Source organism: Galleria mellonella, unplaced genomic scaffold (assembly GCF_026898425.1).
Source record: "Galleria mellonella isolate WM207_F2 unplaced genomic scaffold, CSIRO_AGI_GalMel_v1 utg78, whole genome shotgun sequence".
NCBI lineage: Eukaryota > Metazoa > Arthropoda > Insecta > Lepidoptera > Pyralidae > Galleria > Galleria mellonella.
In genome coordinates, this window is record NW_026442151.1 from 1,787,879 (window position 1) to 1,808,028 (window position 20,150).

At 33.8% G+C, this 20,150-nt stretch overlaps 2 protein-coding genes across 10 annotated transcripts in view; both read left to right on the plus strand.

Moving 5' to 3' along the window:
- Positions 1 to 20,150, plus strand: part of LOC113517377 (kinase D-interacting substrate of 220 kDa B) — a 62,153-nt gene that overhangs the window by 35,159 nt on the left and 6,844 nt on the right. For 7 of the 9 annotated variants that reach the window (XM_052901403.1, XM_052901395.1, XM_052901398.1 and 4 more), the window contains 16 exons: positions 369 to 666; positions 1,608 to 1,815; positions 2,320 to 2,457; positions 2,884 to 3,054; positions 3,694 to 3,810; positions 4,571 to 4,802; positions 5,560 to 5,739; positions 12,788 to 12,982; positions 14,290 to 14,557; positions 15,309 to 15,474; positions 16,003 to 16,181; positions 16,687 to 16,814; positions 17,508 to 17,735; positions 18,239 to 18,403; positions 19,004 to 19,106; positions 19,683 to 19,783. In XM_052901403.1, coding sequence (XP_052757363.1) covers positions 369 to 666; positions 1,608 to 1,815; positions 2,320 to 2,457; positions 2,884 to 3,054; positions 3,694 to 3,810; positions 4,571 to 4,802; positions 5,560 to 5,739; positions 12,788 to 12,982; positions 14,290 to 14,557; positions 15,309 to 15,474; positions 16,003 to 16,181; positions 16,687 to 16,814; positions 17,508 to 17,735; positions 18,239 to 18,403; positions 19,004 to 19,106; positions 19,683 to 19,783 — 2,877 coding nt within the window. The remainder of the gene's footprint in view (positions 1 to 368; positions 667 to 1,607; positions 1,816 to 2,319; positions 2,458 to 2,883; positions 3,055 to 3,693; positions 3,811 to 4,570; positions 4,803 to 5,559; positions 5,740 to 12,787; positions 12,983 to 14,289; positions 14,558 to 15,308; positions 15,475 to 16,002; positions 16,182 to 16,686; positions 16,815 to 17,507; positions 17,736 to 18,238; positions 18,404 to 19,003; positions 19,107 to 19,682; positions 19,784 to 20,150) is intronic. The other 2 variants (XM_052901396.1, XM_052901397.1) reach the window with 1 other exon arrangement.
- Positions 5,749 to 11,282, plus strand: LOC128202168 (uncharacterized). The gene is made up of 2 exons (XM_052901406.1): positions 5,749 to 7,863; positions 8,388 to 11,282. Exon 2 carries the CDS (start codon positions 8,393 to 8,395, stop codon positions 10,262 to 10,264), a length of 1,872 nt encoding a protein of 623 aa, XP_052757366.1. The 5' UTR covers positions 5,749 to 7,863; positions 8,388 to 8,392; the 3' UTR covers positions 10,265 to 11,282.

The window sequence follows — 20,150 nt, forward strand, 5'->3', positions numbered from 1 at the left end:
ATTGCATTGTATATACATATTTCTTTTAACTAGAAAGTTTATTAGAAATGTGATTAAAGAAAGATTTTGTGTATTTATTGCCATCATTCCATTACGGAATATTTTTGGAGCATACTTGTGTGAAAACATTACCACGCGTGTTTGGTGTATACGAGTTCCAGTTTATAGTGTTATATACAATTCTTTTTATATTTCATAATTTCAATTGCATTATTTTATTATATTAAATAAAATTTTTAATTCTACACTTTTCCTGGTACCTATATTTTAAACATTATTATTGGGTCTATTCGTTCTTGTTTTTGTCATTATAAGCTCTTAAATAGCAAATCTTCCTCCTTCAAATAATTATGTTTATTTTATTTCAGCAAATAGTAGAAATTTTACTTAGGAATCCAAAACATAGCCAGTTGCTTTATAAGCCGAATAAATTGAATGAAACGCCGTACAACATAGATATGAGCTACAACAAGACGATACTGGGCCAAATATTCGGCGCTCGCAAGTTGAACACGAATGAAGACAATGAGAACTTGCTGGGTTATGAGTTGTATAGCGCGGCGCTAGCGGACATGTTGTCGGAGCCGAGCTTGTCTGTTCCTATCACAGTGGGCCTCTACGCTAGATGGGGCTCGGGAAAATCGTTTTTGCTCAATAAACTTAAGGGTGAGCCTTGTATTAATATAACATTATCGAGTGTTCATATTAAATTCAAAATCAAAACAAACACAAGAATTAACTACTATTTTAAAGATATGGCAACAATTTTCAACATTTCTGATTGATAATATAAAAAGAGATTTTTTGCCGCCAAATTTTCAGTGATAGCTTAATAAGAATCTGACTTTTATATCTCTGTTATTAAGAAATATTAAATATATTAAATTGACCACATACTGATAATTGTGAGTTTGATCCTGTTACAATATCAATATTTGTAATACCCATTACAGTATGTTTAGTACCCGTATTGCAAGATCTATTTAGTTTGTTACTAGATGATGTTATGCTATCATGTCCAGGGTTAATTAATTAATTTTACTGTTGTGAACCAAAGCATTTTAATTTATATTGGGAGTTGAAACGTTCAATCTTTAGTTAGAGTATAAGAATCTAAAATTATAATATTTATAATTAGCTGTTTTACCGCAGCTTTGCCCACGTAAGTACTAACTCGCGCAATACTATTATGAAGTGTCCTGTGTTAAATTAGCATATAATCTACCCGTACATTACATTTCATTCAGCTATGTTCAGCCATTTAAGTGTAAAATAATAACAAACATTCATACGTAACTTTTGCGTTTATAATAATAGTAAGATAAAAATAAATAGAAATAAACAAATAAATTAATAATTGTGGGTTTAAAGTCAACAAATATAAGGTTAATATAATACTCCAAAAATGATGTTAAAAAAATCTTTTTGTTGATGCATTTATATTTATAAGAAGGATGATAAAATACTATGAAGATGCAGGAATAATATATAAAACATCTGAAAGGAATCCAAAGGAACTCGGCAGTTACTCTTTATAAATTGACTTAGATACAAATTATGATATGACAATGATATAGATTGAGAAATTTGATGGTTGGCACCCGCAGAGGAGATGAAGAACTTCGCCCGCCAGTGGACGGAGAGCGGCTGGTCGTGGTCGTGGGCGGTGTGGTGGGGCGCGTGGCACGTGGCGCTGGGCGCGGCGGCGCTGGCCGCGCTGGCCGGCGCGCCGCCCGCCGCCGTGCTCGCCGTGCTCTTCGCGCTCTTCCTCGCCATATACCTCGCGCTCTACCTGCTCTGGTATCTGGGGAACAAGTCAGTATATTTTTACTTCATCATCATCATAATCAGCCATAAATTGCCCACTTATGGCGATTTTACCAGTTATTGCCACACGTGTTTGGCACAGTTTGGCAACCGCAGTTAGACTTTTGTAGATATTTTAAGAGAGAAGCTGTTGCTCGTTCTTAGACCATTAAGTTCTCTTAGCTGTCTCTTACGACACCCACTGGAAAAAAATGGGTAGCATATTCTATGCTGGGATTATACCTGTATGTAACTTTTTTCAAACATAATTATGAAATATTTTGGGGTAAGTAGGTATTATGACAACAAATAATATAATATGATTACGCTTCAATCTGCACTGCCTTTATTGGAACACAAAACAACTCAGTGCACGTATTGCGAATATATACCACCTTTAAGAATAATAATTAATGTACCATTACAAATTGTGTAATTTTTGAATAAATTTATATTACTATGGTAACAAGAGTTTGTAGGCCATTTGTATTATATGGATGACGATTTTTCCAGGTACGAATGGTGGTGGGCGGGCGGAGTGTTATCTGCCTTGGGACGAAGATTCAATTCCCTACTGCTAGTGCTACAAGTAGTGTTCTGCCATCCTCCTGGTCCAAACGATCCAAGGGCCTTACCCGCCACGCCTATCAGGTATAATATTATTCCTGTATGACTGTGTATTAACGAAATATTAAATGTAAAATATCTACAATATTATATTTTAACATACTAGGCCGAGAACCGTTTTGGTATCGCACGTCATTTATTTATTTATTTTAAGCATATATAATAAGTTTAAAAGAAATAGGCTTTCGAATTTATTTATGTTATATCTAATACATTGCACAATATAAAATATATTTTACTCAATTAAATCAACAATAACGGGATTATACGTGATTCACAAAATGGCAATGATACTTCGCTATGCATAACATTATAATTATACGCAATTTATTTTATGCCAGAAAAAGAAATAAAGAAATGTTCGAATAAGTTTTAGATTTGTTTTTTGTATGTATAGTGTAGATTGGTGGACCCGGGTACTCATAATTCAAAAACTCCTTATTGTTTAAGGTTCCACTTCACGGAGGGCATGAAGAGCGGCGGTGGGCAGGAGGGTGAGGCGATGGTGGTACAGATGTTAGCAAGCCTGGGCGAAGCACTGGAATGCCAGTACGGCCGCGTCTGTACGCGCCTCACCAGGGCTTTCCGGCCCAAGCCCGTCTCCTCTACCTCCGGTTGGAAGTCAGTATATTTTTTTATTTTCCTTAAAAACGAAATTGAGAAATTCTTTCGTGTAATGTTTAATTCCTTTGATAAAAAAATATGAAATATGTTAACACATACCATATTGCAGTTGTTTCCCAAAGTAGATCAGCCAGACAGTAAACTAGTCATTCACACATGGTTAAATTTTTTTTATGTAGTGACCTTCTTTCAAATATTTTTAATTTAATTTCTATATAGTTTCTCTAAGAAACTATAGCATGGGGTTCTTTTAAAAAGGGATAAAGAGGTTTCTTCACGATCGGCGTCCCTGGTATTGCAAGCGTTTACATGCTACGGTAACCGCTTTCCATACATTTATTTGACACTTCAGTGTTATCAAAAAAATGTGTATATATGTACCTACATGTGTAAAACTTGGTAGAATGCTCTGCACATCGATTTAATTAACACTTTAATTAAATCGATAAGAATAATTCACATTGTATGTTAGGTGGAAACATAGTCAAATAACAAATTTACATACTTGAAAATTTTACACATAGGCTTTTCCTGAAACTTATAATTATTTTGAAAATTACAATAGGAGCAAACAAAACCATGTAAATATATACGCTCTAGCTGGGTGGATAATTATTACATTGAATCAATTTGCAGATGGCGCCGTATGTGCTGTGTCCCGCACATAATAACGTTCGAGTTGTGCTTCACTTGCGTGCTGATGGGACTGTGCGTGCTCGTTATGTACCTCACTGACAAGGAAGTGGACCAACAGTAAGATACTTTGAATATAACTGATAATACATAACAAATTAGAATAGATATATTTAGATAAAATTATAGGCGACGGTTACCACTTTCCATCAGATGGGATGAAACAAGCGGACGCTTGTTTGCCATTCTAAGTTGCATAATAAAAAAATATTCATTTCCCAAATTTGAAAATATGTATCCAATTCAGAATAGTAAAATAATATTTAATTAAATAAATTTGCAGCCCAATTTATGTAAAATGGTAACCGTAAATTATAGATACGAATAATATTAGTTATATATTATTATTGTGATAACTGATATTTCTCTGCCATAGCCATTTCTAAGGGTAAGAATGTTGAATCTATGTGGCTATTTTCCCAAACACAGACATTTAAACTAAATTGTTTAGTGACGTGATATCTATAGGTATTTTCTTCTGGTAATGGTATAAATAACTGTCATCATGACATATTGATTACGGGATAGACAGAGAAAAATAAGTGTCTGTATGGGGTCTATTTCTACTTTATGATATTATTTATTTAATTATATATAATGTAATATGAATGTTTATATAGAAATATGAAAGTTTATAATGATGTTTGAATGTTTATTGCTCAATCTTGCTTAAACTACTGAAGGGATTAAAAATAGTACATAGAGATATCATATGCTAATTTGACACGCAAGTCGTATCCGAATGTACGCGGAGTCCCGGACTAGGCCGCGGGGTACAGCTAGTGCTAGTTATAAGAATGATAGCAAAACGACGACTCAGTGAGGGCGGGTCGTCGTCGATCAGGCGGCGTGAAATTCAACAGGGGCTGATGGTGGGCGCGGCGGCGGTGGGCGGCGCGGCAGTGCTGGCCAACCTGTACACGTGGGGCCGCGTGCTGGCGGCGCTGCTGCGCGGCCCGCGGGCGCGCCTGGCGGCGGCGGCGCGTGCGCACCACGCTGCGGCCGCGCCCGCCGCCGCGCTCCGACCCGAGGTGCAGGCGCTCACGCATTTGGTACATTTACTTGTATTTTTACCCCGCATCTTGAATTTTTTTTCTTTTTATTATTTTCACAAGTTAATTTTATATATGGCAAATATAGAAGAGTTTATAATAATAATTTCTTTATCCATATTTGGGTTACATATATAGTGTTACATTAAGGATAGGTACATGTTAAATTGTTACTATTTCTTATATGTTTACTGTTATCCTTACTAGGTCATTTATTGACCTGTATAAAGGGCATCCAGTTCATTTCATTTTTTGTTACAATATTTCTAAACAATGATGCATTTTTCGGTATACAGATGTAATGTAATCGAAATATTTAGCAATATTTTATGGAAATTTTATACTAGTGGAACTGAATAATTTTACAAAAGATGAACAGCATGATAAACATGGCAATGACAAAACAGAGCTTGTGCAACTGTCGACAACTCTATATATCATAAAATCCTAATAAATGATTTATTCATATTTTAGTGATTCTATAAATGGACCTGCTATTTAAAAAAGTTCACTGCAAAATTATTGGTTTATTTATTATAAAATTCATATAATTGTAATAGTTGGTATAATTTATTATATATCGATATTATATAGATTCTGTAGTCATTTAATTTATCTCAATGAATAACTGACTGACACATATTCATACCGATCGGATGATTAAACCTGAACTTTATCATAAAATCTACATAATGTAAAAATAGGAATTTCATGTACAACTGTCCTTTTTTATTTAGTATTTCTAAACAATTTGTAGGTGACATGTCTGGACGCGTTCACCGGACAACAGACACGCTTAGTTGTCGTCGTGGACGCATTGGATAGCTGCGAACAAGAGAAGGTCCTCGCACTATTAAATGCTGTCCACGCGCTATGCTCAGATCCCAAGAGTCCATTCATATTACTTCTGGCGATAGACCCACATATTATAAGCAAGGTAAGGAAATTAAATTATTTCTACATCAAATAGATAATACTCAGATATAAAATAAAGTTATCTGCTTAATTTTTACCACTGAACTGTTTTGTTCAGTAAAAGTTGCATTCTCATATTTATAAATTAACCTGCTATATTATATAGAGTATTTTTCCTCTAAAAATGTGGTTTAATAAGTATTTAACAGTAAATAAATCATGTTGATTATGGCTACAGATTACTAATAAATTAATACCTACCGATTATTAATCGGGTTCACGTTTAAATATTTTATGCCTACTCCACATAAAATACGTTGATAATTTTTTTTTCTATCGACTAAGTTAGGTCTAAATAAACCTTATTTATAGTAGGCTTATACAAAATATGTTTTAATACATCATTATTTTGAAATCGTGTATATTTAAAATAATAATTGATAATAAATTTCTAAAGCTCTGTTGTTAAAAACAAATGGTATTCGCGATTGTCTGAGTGTCAAATTGTATGTATTGTGACTATATAGTATTATTTAGTTACCACATAATCTTTACAATTCGCATTAGATTAAGAATGTATATGCAATTATACAATTACAGATGGGCAAAGCACCGGGTTTAAACCCGGTGCTTTGGTAAAAACCCAATAAACACCCATAAACTCCCATAATCACCCAAAAAAATAGGTTTTTACGTATTTTTTTGAAAATATGTAAGTAATACCAATAAATTATTTTTATAAATTGTATTGATCAATTCTACAATATTAAATAAAACGTTAACTAATAATATTTCAGGAAATTTTAAAAATCTATATATAATAAAATGAAAGTAATTAATTTTCAGTGTTTTCATGTTGCAGTTGATCAACATGTTGGCCTTTTGCTTCCCGTAGATACTTTAAAATTTCTTCATAACACCTCGTTCGCACACATGGCCGTATATATTTAAATTCTTGAGCCACTAACAGTCCGAAATACTCATTTCTTTTATCCTCTTCTCCATAAATTAAGCATTTAGAACAGTTTGTTTCTTCTTTCAGTAAATTTTCTTTTATTTTATCCTCGTTTTTTTTCTTTGTTGCGACGACGCTGGGTAAATCATCTGGACACTGGGTCTCACTATTGCCAAATATATTTGGAGATCGGCTTCGGCTACGGCTTGGCAGACATTTTTTTCTTTCTACAATTTTAAATTAAATTTATTAGAATAAATGCTTCGAACACACGCGATCTAAGTACCTTTTGTGTTTATTATACCTTACCTACCTAGGTATAAAAAGAGTACTTACGTAGATTTTCTTTTATTAACTGTTTTATACGAAGATCTTGATCTCTCAAATTAGCATCCATTTTACTTCCAGTGATTATCAACTAAATTAATAATCCACAAAGTATTAAATAACGTTTTTATGAAATATTTAGCACAAAAACAATACCCTTTAAATATCGATCGTCAGTAACTGTGGCTGACTTACCTATATTCTAGCAAGCAGGACTGCCAGATGTGAAGGGGAAATCCCCAATAAATTGTTGCATGTGACTGATGATGTGAGCATGTTCGTTTCATAATAAAAATGTTGCCAGGTAACCAAAAAGTCGTATGTTTTTGTGCGAATTACGATCATAATCTTTACGATCGTACATTAAAAAATAGACAAATAATAGTATGAGTACGATTTAAATCGTATATCTGTCAACCCTGCTAGCAAGACAGCGACAAAATCACGTTGCATAACAATGTAGCCCAAGCTTATATCTTATGAAATATACGGAAGAGATACGGACTTAGAAAAAACAGAAATGTTGTTCTTTGTGGAAGTCATTGATGAAATTCTATGTATTTTAGCCCGCAAACTTTCTTCAAACAAAAACAGCGCCATCTAGTATCGAGTTCTGTAATTATCTCTTTGTTTATGGATTTGAAGTAAGACCGCCACGCATGCAATACATTATGACTGGGGATTCCCCTATTCGTCGACGCTGAATATGAGGCGACGACAATCACTGTCAAACGTGTTCACTATTACTCTGACTCTGGTAACGTGACTTCCTGGTAACGTGTTAGGTAGGAAAAGCAGTAAAAAAGTGCATATTAAGGGAGCAGATTTGAAATAATATTTATACTTAACAAGAAATAATTAAAGGTAAGTGGATTTTTGAATGATACAATTATATCATGATCACTTAACAATTTTAACTTAAAATTAGATGTATTATTACAAGCTTTTATTTAGCTTGCGTTATGTAAATAAAAGTATGTAGGTATGTTCGTATGTTGATGCAATTATCCTCAATCCTCAACCGACTGGGATAAAATTTTCCATACACGTTTATTTTGGATGATAGTGCATAGTTAGCCGAGAGTCGTCATTGGATAATAATGGTGGATAGCCTAAGATGTGTACTAGATATTTATTTTTAACATAATATGCGTAAGTACCTAATCGAATTAAAGAAGTTGCTGAGAAAAATACAGAACAATACGATAATAAACTAGCGTCTGCGTTTAATCCTCCGAGGAGATGTAATTTTACAAAGGTTTTTTGTATTTATTTTATTATTTTTTTAATAAATTTATTGTAAATAACAAGAAATAATCATTGTAAAAAAATAGGCACTCTATTGTTGAATTTTCGTCAGACCAACTAATCATCGTTCATTTTTTTAGGTTCAATGGGGAGACCTAAAGATTTACGCATATGGGAGCACTACCGTACTTTACCAAACAAGTCTGTTTCTTGCAAGCTTTGTAATAAGGTCTACAAATTCAGTAATGCTGCCAAAATGCTTCAACATCTTATCACTTGTCCAAAATCTCCAGAAACATTAAAAGACTCTATGAAACTTATAAAAGATAGCTCGTCCAAAACCAAAATGTCTGGACTGTCAGAGATAGAGACAAATGATTCTTTTATAAGCCCCTCGTCGTCTGCTAACACTACAATAAATGCTGAGTTTCAAGACACCGATGATCATATAAAAACAGAATTAGCGAGAGCTATATTTGTAACAGGGACGCCATTATCGATGGTGCAACATCCTTTATGGATACAATTTTTCGAAAAATTGCAACCAAAATTTAAAATACCTTCACGTAAAGCTTTAGCGACAAAATACTTAGATAAAATATATAGAGAAATGCGTTTTGAGTTAAATGAGGAACTAAATGCTTGTAGTTACTTACACCTTCAGTGCGATGGCTGGTCTAATTTAAGAAATGAAGGAATAATAAACTTTCTTATATCAAAACCTCAACCTGCATACGTTAAAAGTTTGAATACAGAAAGTAATCCTCACACTAGTGAATACCTTAGCCAAGAAGTTGAAAAAGTAATGAAAGTGTATGGAGCAAATAAGTTTCTTGTACTTATTGGCGATAACGCTAGAAATATACAAAAGGCATTCGAATTAACAAAACTCAAATATCCACATGTTGTTCTTCTCGGTTGCTGTGCACATATCCTTAACTTGTTGTGCCAAGATATTGTAAAGATACAAGAAGTAACTGTGTTTATTATGCAAGCCATAAATATAATAAAAACTGTTAAAAGGAGTCAACGATTAAGTTCCTTGTTGATAAAATCAAGGCAGGGTGAAGATTCTACACAAACACTAAAATTGCCTTGTGCTACAAGATGGGGAAGTCATGTTACTTCGTTAAAAAGTTTGAAAGCAAATAAGATAGCTTTGCAAATATTAACAGTTAGAGAAGATGTGGTAATTTCAAGAGATATTAAAGATTTAATTCTAAGTGATGATTTCTGGACGAAGACAGGGGAATGTATAAGTATTTTGGAACCAGTCACTGAAAGCATATTTTACTTAGAGAGCGACCAGAATCGTTTGCATCGCACATACATTACATTTAGAGATGTACAAGCTAAGATACGTTTTGCATTAAATGAGATTTCGACATTGAGCGAAGAAAGCAAACAGCAGATTCTAACATCAGTATCTTCAAGATGCAATATGGCAATGAGGCCAATACATTTTGCAGCATATATTCTAGACCCCAGGACTCTAGGAGTCGAACTTACTCAAGAGGAAGAACTTAAGGGTATGGAGTTTATCTACAATTTAAGCCAACACTTAAGTTTGTCAAATGTAATGGCAGATTTGGCGTGTTATAAAGCTAAAGAAAACTTTTGGGCCAGAGGATTTGTATGGAGCTCATTAGATAGCATTGAGCCCCTAATATGGTGGAAAGGTATTTGTGGTTCCACTGAGTTAAGCAAAGTAGCGATTCGTATTCTATCAGCTCCCTGTACTTCGGCAGCCACTGAGCGTTCCTTTAGTATCCAAGGCTACATACATAATAACAAAAGAAATCGACTTACAACTGAAAGAACTGAAAAAATTTCATTCATTTGTTATAACTGGAATCTTAAACATAAAGCTGAATGCGAGGACATTCAGTTTAATGAAGAAAATACCTTAGAAGCTTTCATTGAGCAAGTAAATGAACATAACAGTTTAGACGAAATAGAGCCTATCGAACCTATACAATTCATCGCTTGTAATAACTCTGAATCTGACAGTGATTGACTGTAGTTTTACATTTTACTTTCATCTCTTTCTTAATAAACTCAAAATCAAATTAAAAGTTTTTTATTCTGTAGGCTGCATAATAATACTGTCTATGTCCAGTATAGTGGACGTCTTGCGGCTGAGATGACGATGATGAAGTACAAAATCATAAACACCCAAAAATTTGGGTGTTTATGGGGTTTAAACCCAATAAACCCAAAACACCCGGTTTTTACCCACCAGACTTTAAACCCACCCAGGTGGATTGCCCATCTCTATATACAATCGCCTGACTTGAATACTTTTAATTGTTAGTTCTAACATATTTTGCGTAATGTGCAGGTTGCATGGATGGAGGTTAGTTATATTTTCATTCGATAATGAAATGGAATTTGCCAGTTTTAAGCCCAGAGTGTTTTATGGATTTTTTGTTTTATACTCTTATCTTAGATTATATAGATAGATAGAGTGTTTTCACACAAATGCGTCACTAAAAACAGGTCAACTTTTTATCCATGTGTGCGTGAATTGGGTTACCATAATAATACATTTATTACTTACTATATGGAAAAATTGTATTGTAAGGTTTAATTAAATAATATATTTCAATACACAAAATAAACACTGCATAATGATTCGTAAAGATATTTATCTTTATTGATTACTTTGATCCGTTAAGGATATAAAATACATTTTTGGTTTTAAATAATTGAAAACAGTCATTATTTTAATTAGTACATCTATATTAATTTAAAAGCAAAACATACATATGTATATTTATATTTTATTGAAAAAAAGTCCCAATTCAATATAAAAAAAATCTCATCTGAGAAGTATTTTAATCCAATTAATTAATTTTAATACTAAAAAAGCATGTTTTGTTTGTAATTTAAAAAAAAAATCTGTAAATATTTAGTCAGCCAAACGTCAAATTAGCTGATTAAATTTTGACCTGTTTTTGTACACTCGATGCTCTAGCTATAAAATCTAAGACTCGTATATACATATTTATATTTATAAAACCTTGTACAATACATATATACACCTATGTTTATTTGTTTTTTTTTATTATGATAATTATCATTATTAGATCACATATATATATATATTATATATATATATATATATATATATATATATATATATATATATATATATATATATATAGTTGAAATAACTTAACGACTGCAATTTATACTTATATATTAATAAATATAGTTATTATCTTAGATTTATTATCTATATGAATTCTAAAAGTGATAATTTTATTACACATTTCTTTTCAAAAATATATTTTATATATGTTAATAAAGTATATTTTCCTGGTATGCACTCATAGCCAATTATGACAATCTTTTAATATCACATAAAAAGAAATTAAATACCTTTTTATTTATATTTATTATATGTAATGTAATATAATGTTAGTGTGTTATTTAAATGAGCAAGTTCTTTAGACTGTGATATTACTGTACGTATTGTTCGTCTCAAATGTGTTCTATTAGTGACAATTACAGATAACTATTGTATGTATTATATTGCCAAATGTTCAAATGTATCTGCGTTTTGTTACTTGTATAGGTATAGTGAATATGAAAAGATGATTAGGCAATATTCATTGTGAGCTTCATTGAAAGAATAATAATTATATGTTATTATTTGTTGATTATATATGGTTGTGTTCACTTCCCGCATGACTGTCTGTTGTCTAGTACAGTGTCTATTGACTGGACAGTTCTATGTCTTTGTTAAAATATTATTAAGGTTAGTCGCGTCATTGCATGATGGATTGATATGTAAATAGGTATTTACATGGTACACACTTCAAGTCGATAGGATTTTCTTTATTATTATTGAATTATAATTAATTAAAATTGTTAAATAATTATTTAATTATTATATCAAGGATTTATATAATTAAATTTTATTATTGACTACATAAAAATTTCACTAATTTATATGTTCATTTTATTTTAAAACAATGGACCAATAGATTGAACCTACAAAAAACATAAGGAGTTATACTAACAAAAATATAACATAAATTTCTAATCCAGCACCGTAATGGTCCTATAGAATATAGGATATGAATGAAAAGATCGGATACACCCCAGTCGAAGCGTATCTAAGTCTACAAGACGCACACGGTTACCGGCAATGTTAGCAACCGACAACATCTGTTGGCAAAAAACATTAGATTCTGAGCGTAAACACCGACATTTACAGTACAGTAGGACCATGTTCATTCTAACAAGAATTTAAATATTATTAAGTGTCATTGAAATGCACGCGTAGTGGTCTGCATTCCATGGAATACGCGCGTAGTGAACTTCGTTCCGCGGAATGTGTACGCAGTCGACCGTCTAACCAATTTTCTTTACCACGTTCTAAAATCCATTTTGACACGCGCCGGTTCGTGCCTTGATGTAAATAGTGTATTAAACAACACTTTACTTGTATATTTGTGTTTGATTATTTGAAAATTAAAATAATAGTGTGTGAGTAGTGCGATTCCTTTATATCACAATTTGTGTCACTCAGGCAGTAGAGATAAACAGCCGTCGTGCGTTGTCTGAGAGCAACATTGGCGGGTGGGACTACCTGCGGAACATGGTGCAGCTCCCGTTCTACCTGCAGAACTCAGCGTTGCGCCGTGTCAAGATCGCGCAGCAGGCGGCCACGCGGCGTATGCAGGCCGTCACCGCTGATGACTTCTCTACTTCGCTACAGAGATCTGTAAGTTGAATTATCATACTACAGAAACCCCCCTATAACACGTTAGATTCGTTCCGCATCGTAAGAGTATTCTCTTATAACGCGTTTGTACGACTCCGTATAACGTATTATGTACAAATTATTTACGTTTGACTTTTCTCGTTAAAAGGCGTTTAAATCAAATATTAAGAAAAAACTTTGTTATGAATGAAATATATGTTTTATTGAAATCAAACTAAGAATATTTGAAATAAAAAAACATGCATATGCAACTAAAAAAACTAGATAATTGCAAATAAATTAACAGTTTTATTACATGTTTATTCGCTGTCGGAACTGTCTGAAATAATGTTCCACCGACATATTTTTTTAATAGAATGTTCAATCCCCGCGTTTTATGGGAGAACCCGTGTTACATATATGACTGATTGATGATATACGTATGATTGAAATCGCGTAATATGAAAACGCGTTATAAGAGTACCGTATTATAGATGGGATTACTGTATTCTATAATTGGGATTAACACTTTATTATCCCCCACTGCATCTGTTGTAGACGGCGTAGTATACCACCTTGTTGTAATTCCCTGAATTTACTGAGTACAGAGGAATAACACTTGAGTCCTCAGGAATGGCAACGCATGGGGGGTATCATGGGCGAAACAGTATACTATGTTATGTCCATGGTACTGCTCATGTCTATAGGCGACGGTTACCACTTTCCATCAGGTGGGCCATCAGCTTGTTTGTCATTCTAAGTTCTATAAAAAAAAACCCTAATAAGACTAGATTAGATTTAGTTTAGATTCTGTATAAGAAAACGGAATGGTAATTTTTACACAGTATGTACTAATGTGAGACATCAGTAACATTAGGACTGGTATTTCTTTGTATCAAGAGGAAAGGCGTTGTTAGTAATGGAAATTAGTTTCTCTATTGCAAGCAATTCTGTATTAGGTATCAGGTATGTGGATGCGTTGAAACAGTCGTTTATTGTAAACATTTTATAGTAAGTTTATTGTGGACACGATGTTTAGCAGATATCGGAAGATCGGAGCCATCAACAATATTGATGTTCTGTTCTGTATATCGTAATAGACAACATTACTGTTTTATCCAAGAAGGTATATTCATGTTATTTCCATTGGAAACCGTTTTGGTAAATTCGTAGTGAATTCGCCACAATGGATAAATTAACTTGATTTAATCCTTACCTATAATCTCATACTAGCACTGGCATATAAAATATAAAGACAGCGCAGACGGCGTTACTATTCTATTATCACTCGTAAAAAAGTGTCCGTTAGTAACAATGCGTCCGCGCAGGTGTCCGCCCGGCGGCTGTCATCGACGTCGGAGGTGATGTCGAGCCAGGAGCGCATCAAGGGCCCGGGTCCGAAGGAAACGGCGGCGGCGGCGCGCGCGCGGCGCCTGCGACCGTCCGAGTCGCTGGCGTCGTCCGTGGCGTCGGGGCTGCACCGTGCGGCGCCGCCCGGCGCCGCCGACCTGGGCCGCGTGCTGCTCACCGACGACTACTTCAGCGACGTCAACCCGCGCAGCATGCGCCGTCTCATGAACGTGCTCTACATCACAGGTCCGTCCGCCCGACGTCACGCTCTCGTACACGCATTCTAAATGTTTACTGCTGTAGCTCGGCTTTTAACGACTTAAATGGTATATGTAGTTCTTTAACGATTTATCTCGCCGAGAAAGGAATGTTTGTAATGGGAATTCAATAGTCCCGTTGCTAGCAAGATGCCCTATCAAGTCGACCTCCATGCGGTTACCTCTGGAAACCATCTTTGTTCATTTGTGTGGAATTCATTACGATAAGTTAACTGACCTGCTTTCATCCTATCATTCATTACTTATGTCCTGCTAATGTATACCGATAGCGCTGGCGAAGTCATCCATACAAATATTTTACTTTCTGATAATCATAAATCCAATAATATGCCTTTTTGTGTTGATTCGGGCTTTTGTCTATGTGTTTACACTAATAAAAAGTAAGCATGTTTGTCAATCTGTCAAATACAAGCTTTGCTTAGTTTGAAACTAAAAAGCGCTAAGTAATACTTCCAGTAGTATTTATCATTATTAATAATGCCAAGTTGAACAATAAAACAAATGAGATCGTAAATAGAACACTGGATCTAATCCAACCTATCAGAAGGTTTGGTTCAGATTTTGTATTTTTTTTTATGCCACAAAGGTAACCTATGGAGAACCTGCAACACTAGGGTTGTCACATGCGCGTTGCTGTCCCTTTATTTATTTTATCATTAATTTATTTAGGCACGGACTATTTTTATTTAATTTTTTTTTTAATTTGTTGTACATTACAGGTCGTCTTCTCAAAGCGTTCCAAATAGAATTCAATTGGTACCAATTAGCATCTTGGGTGAACCTGACCGAGCAGTGGCCTTTTCGTACGTCGTGGATTATCTACCATCATGAAACCTACGAGGAGCATATCGACGATTCAACTTCACTCAAACATATATATGAAAAGTATGCTATGTTTACGTATTTTACTAATTAAATCTTGTTGTCATGACAAAGTTTGAAAGTAGCGCCAATATCCGAATAGAAGTAGCCGTTTATTTTTCTAAAAACATGTAATGCGCAAGGATAAAGTAAATTTTTTAGAAAAGTATTACTATTGTAAATGTGAATGGCTATAAATAAGATTTATTATTAATGAGAAATATGCTTTCTTAGGCAAAAAAAAAAATAAAACTGTAACACTGTAAGGATTAAGGAAATCATAAAAATAATGAAACCTAAATAAAATAGTAATGTTATTTTTCTATTGTAATTGTTATCAGATCTGCTATCAAACGGCACTTCGATTAACCCAATTCGAATCGATTTATAAAAATTTGTGTACAAAATTGGCACACCAAAGAACAGAATTGTATTCATTAATATTATAATAAATAAATTTAATTGATAGGAATAGTTCGAAAATTATTATATTTGCCATAATAAGAAACATATTAGTTGTAGAAATAAAATCCAATATATTTGTCACCACAGAGTAAAGCCTATGATAAGTGCGCTGCGGGAAGCAAGCACGTTGATGGAGTTAGACCGAGATGAACGCAAACTAGAAGTATTCCTCAGCTTCCACCGCACTACGCTCACAGCTGCTGACCTCAAAATATTCCTGCCATTCACCATCAATTTGGATCCGTACATCAAGAAGGTTATCAAAGGTTTGTTTTACAATACTCTGTTATTATATTTTTAAAAGAACTATAAATTACTGGTATATGAAATTTACAGTTTATTAAAGCTTTCATTTCATTTAGATGATCAAGTGACTATTTAAAGATGGTTGACAAATATATTTGAATAAAGATTATTTTGATTCTTTTCTTTTAAAAATTTACAGCAACATAAATTTGTTCGAAAATAATAATTAAAAAAAAAAAATGGTTTTGATATAATATAATTGGTGTATCGCTAAAAGATATAAAAGCAAATGGATTTTAATGCAATTTAATTTTTACTAAACACTATCTAGGTAATATTTTTACAAAATAATTGCTAATCTCTTCTAATAATGATATTTTTACCAATGTATTTTGTTAACACATAACAAACGAAGAAATAACTAGTTTGGAACAAAATGGAATCACTATTCTTGATCCTTTTAAAAATTATTTTTGTTCATATTAAAGACGTAATAAGTATATTAGTTATAATATTTGTTTACAGAAGAACAATTACAATCTGGACTAGAAGAAGACTTGGGAGCGGGAGGTGCCGCGGGAGCCGTCCAGTGGGGGACTCCACAGCATATCCGCCCCTCCCATCCTCATTCAAAACTTTTCCATAGGAAAAATGTAAGTTTATATATAATTATAATATTGTATTACTGTTTACTACTGTAACTGTTTGAAGGAGTGTCTATCTATAATGTTGTTGAATTTTTGAAATAGGGAATGACATAGACTACATTTTGTCCAAGTCAATCAAGCATCAATTATAATTGTATTATATACAATGTAAATTTAATACATCAAATACATTGATTTACGCGAGCATAGCTGCAAGAAACAGTCAGTCATAAGTAGTAAATAATAGCAGATCATCTTACAAACAGATGTATAAATCTTTGTGTAATCTCTACATATGTTTAATTTGTTTTGAAAGAAAGAACGAAAGATAAGAAAGAAGAAATAATTTATTTAGTGACAAAATACGTTGACATTATAGCCACTTATCAGTAAGAACAAAAATTATAATCAATAAAAAGTTTTAATAAAATTTAATGAAAATTTAAACAAGTATTTGACCTGACCATAAGACATCTACCGATGTTTCATAGTAGTACAAATAAAACATCAATGAACTTATTGATGTTTCGATTTGTTACTAATTTTTTTTTATACCTCTGTGGTGGCAAACAAGCATACGGCCCACCTGATGGTAAGTGGTTACCGTAGCCTAATTAATTTGTTTTAAAGAGTGTCTGTCTGTAATATTTTCACCAACTTGGTTATGCAAATAGATTATATATCATAAATGTGTGACAGCGCACATCGCCGCCGGGCGCTAGCGGGCCGCTGCCGGCGCAACCGCTGTGGGTGGGCTGGACCAACACCGGCGCCGGTTTCACGCCGCAGCCCCTGCACCAGCTGCCGCCACTGCAGCCGCTGCAGCCGCTGCAGCCGCTGCCGACGCAGTACCCACCGCCGCCGGCCCCGCAACCAGCGTTAGCGCAGAACCCTTATCTCATGCTCAGAACCGCTTTTCCTGGATTGGTGCGTTTGTTATATTTATTTTCGAACACGCATTTAAATCTTTAATTTTAGTTTTCAATGCATGTTCAAATGTTTAGTTTTTTAGTTCTAGTTGCCTTGTAAGGTAAATCAAATTTGAGTGTAAAGAAATTTATAAATGACCAAATTTATTTACAGATTACATTATTGCGATTCCTGTAGATAGAGTATATTGAAGAAAGCCGTATTGAAAATAAACATTGTCGTTAATTATCTTTATCATTGTACATTCATAGTAGTAATTAGTATGAATATTATTAAAAATGCAATTGATAATTTGGTTTCTTGAAAGAACATTTATATTGAAATATGGTACTTATGGCATTTCTAAAAATCAAGTAACAAAAGTAGAAATGCAAAATTTTTCTTCATTTTTATCGACACGGCAATGTTATATATAAAAAAGGACACTTGCACAGGCGTCACTTCGCCCGTTTATATGTTACATCAATGAATAAATGTAAACTGGTGGTCTACTTATCCAGGGTGACGTGTCGAACTTGCGTCTCTCTACGATGAGCGTGGAGCGGGTATGTAGCGTGGCCCGCGAAGCGCTTGGCGGAAGCGGCGAGTTGGCCGCCGCTGCGCTGCAGCGACATCGCGTTTGCGGCCTCGCGCTCACTGTCTGCCGCTTGCCGGACCTCGAGCCAGTACGTATAATATAAGATATCAGTGGCCATGGTCACGTTCAAACATATTACTTACATCATACAGCGTGATAACAGATGCAAAGAATACGATAACAGATTCTTTATGCAATTCTTTATGATAGAATTGAAACCGCTTAGTATATTACATTGTTAGTAATAAAGTATAATCAGACAAACGAAATTCGAAACACAAATTTATATTGCTTGAATAAATAAATAAAAAAGTACGTCAATGCATGTTTAACAAGAATAAGGTACAATTATTCTATTATTATTAATCCCGTGTGTCCCGGCGTAAAATAGGTTACCCCTTCTTTTCCCATGGGTGTCGTAAGAGGCGACTAAGAGAGGGTGAGGAATGGGCAGCAGCGTCTTTTTTAAAACATCTCCAAAGCCTAACTGCAGCTGTCAAGCGTGGCAGCTACTGATAAAACCCACCTAAGGGAGGCTTATGTTCAGCAGTGGACAGTTACAAGCTGATATGATGGTGATAAAGGTATAATTATTGTACTTTAAATTAGATCCAATCATACATTGAACTCTGTAATAAGCATGTTTTTGGACAGTGTATTATAATCATAATTTCTCTATCTATTACAGATACTAGAACTACCTTTCGGTGACTGGGAATTGTTCAAACTCCTGATTATAAATCTACGAGAAATAGAGGTCAACATGCCTACTAATGCTCCAACAGTGACTGGTGAGTGTGACTTATTTTGAAAGATAAATCCATTCATTGCTTGCGATTAACATATAACAGTGTTTTTCAAAGTGTAGGTCGCGACCCCCTAGGGGGTCCTCAAACCTATAAAAGGGGGCCGCGAAAGATCACGAAGCCGTAAAAAAATAACGATTTCGCGATTTAATCCATGTGTGTTTAAAATGTTTCATTATGTATTATTTATTTATTATATTTAACCGATACTTATAAAAATAAATAAAAATATACGGATTTAATATTTGTAATATAATAAAATATACACAGATTCGGAACCGCGGGACTAACTCCCACGTTGCAAAATATTTTAACATATTAAGGGAATCGCGTTATGAAAATGTTTGAAAAACACTGCTATATAGTAACTATTAAATGTAATATGATGTGTCAAGCTTGGCATCTACTGGCAGAACCCCTCGAGCTTTGCTTTGAGGGGAATCGAGCCTATCTTTAGCAGTGGACAGTTAAGGGTTGATATGACAATGATGATGATGTTTCTTTACATGTAAATTACTTTCTTATTTTGTCATCGTAATAACATAACAATTTTATTTTTAGTAATATCCGATAAAACAACCGAATCGGAAGCAGACAATATCAAACCAACGAGACCTTCTTTGGATCATCAGCGTAGTCGGCCGTCCAATGTCGAAAAACAGGTGCGTTGTCATTTACAAATATAAAGCTTTATATTATTTATAATATATTGACAACATACCTTCACAAACCTATCACAAATAATCTATCCGATGAGATTCTAACACCCTTCTCTGTTATTTAAGTTGAATTTATTTCTGGTTACACCCTGGATTTAGGTACCCCAATGCAGAATTACCCTATAAGATATTTTCAAATAAATATCTTATTCATTAAATTATTATGTAATATTATATATTACTACTGTCTTTATGGAAATCAAGTGATTTAGTAGATATTTCTATACTAATAATATAAAGAGGAAAGATTTGATAGTTGTAATGGATAAACTTAAAAACTACTAAAAGGATTTTAAAAATTCTGTCACCT

Coding starts and splice junctions, on each gene's coding strand:
- LOC128202168 (XM_052901406.1), top strand. CDS start 8,393: ATGGGGAGACCTAAAGATTTACGCATATGGGAGCACTACCGTACTTTA.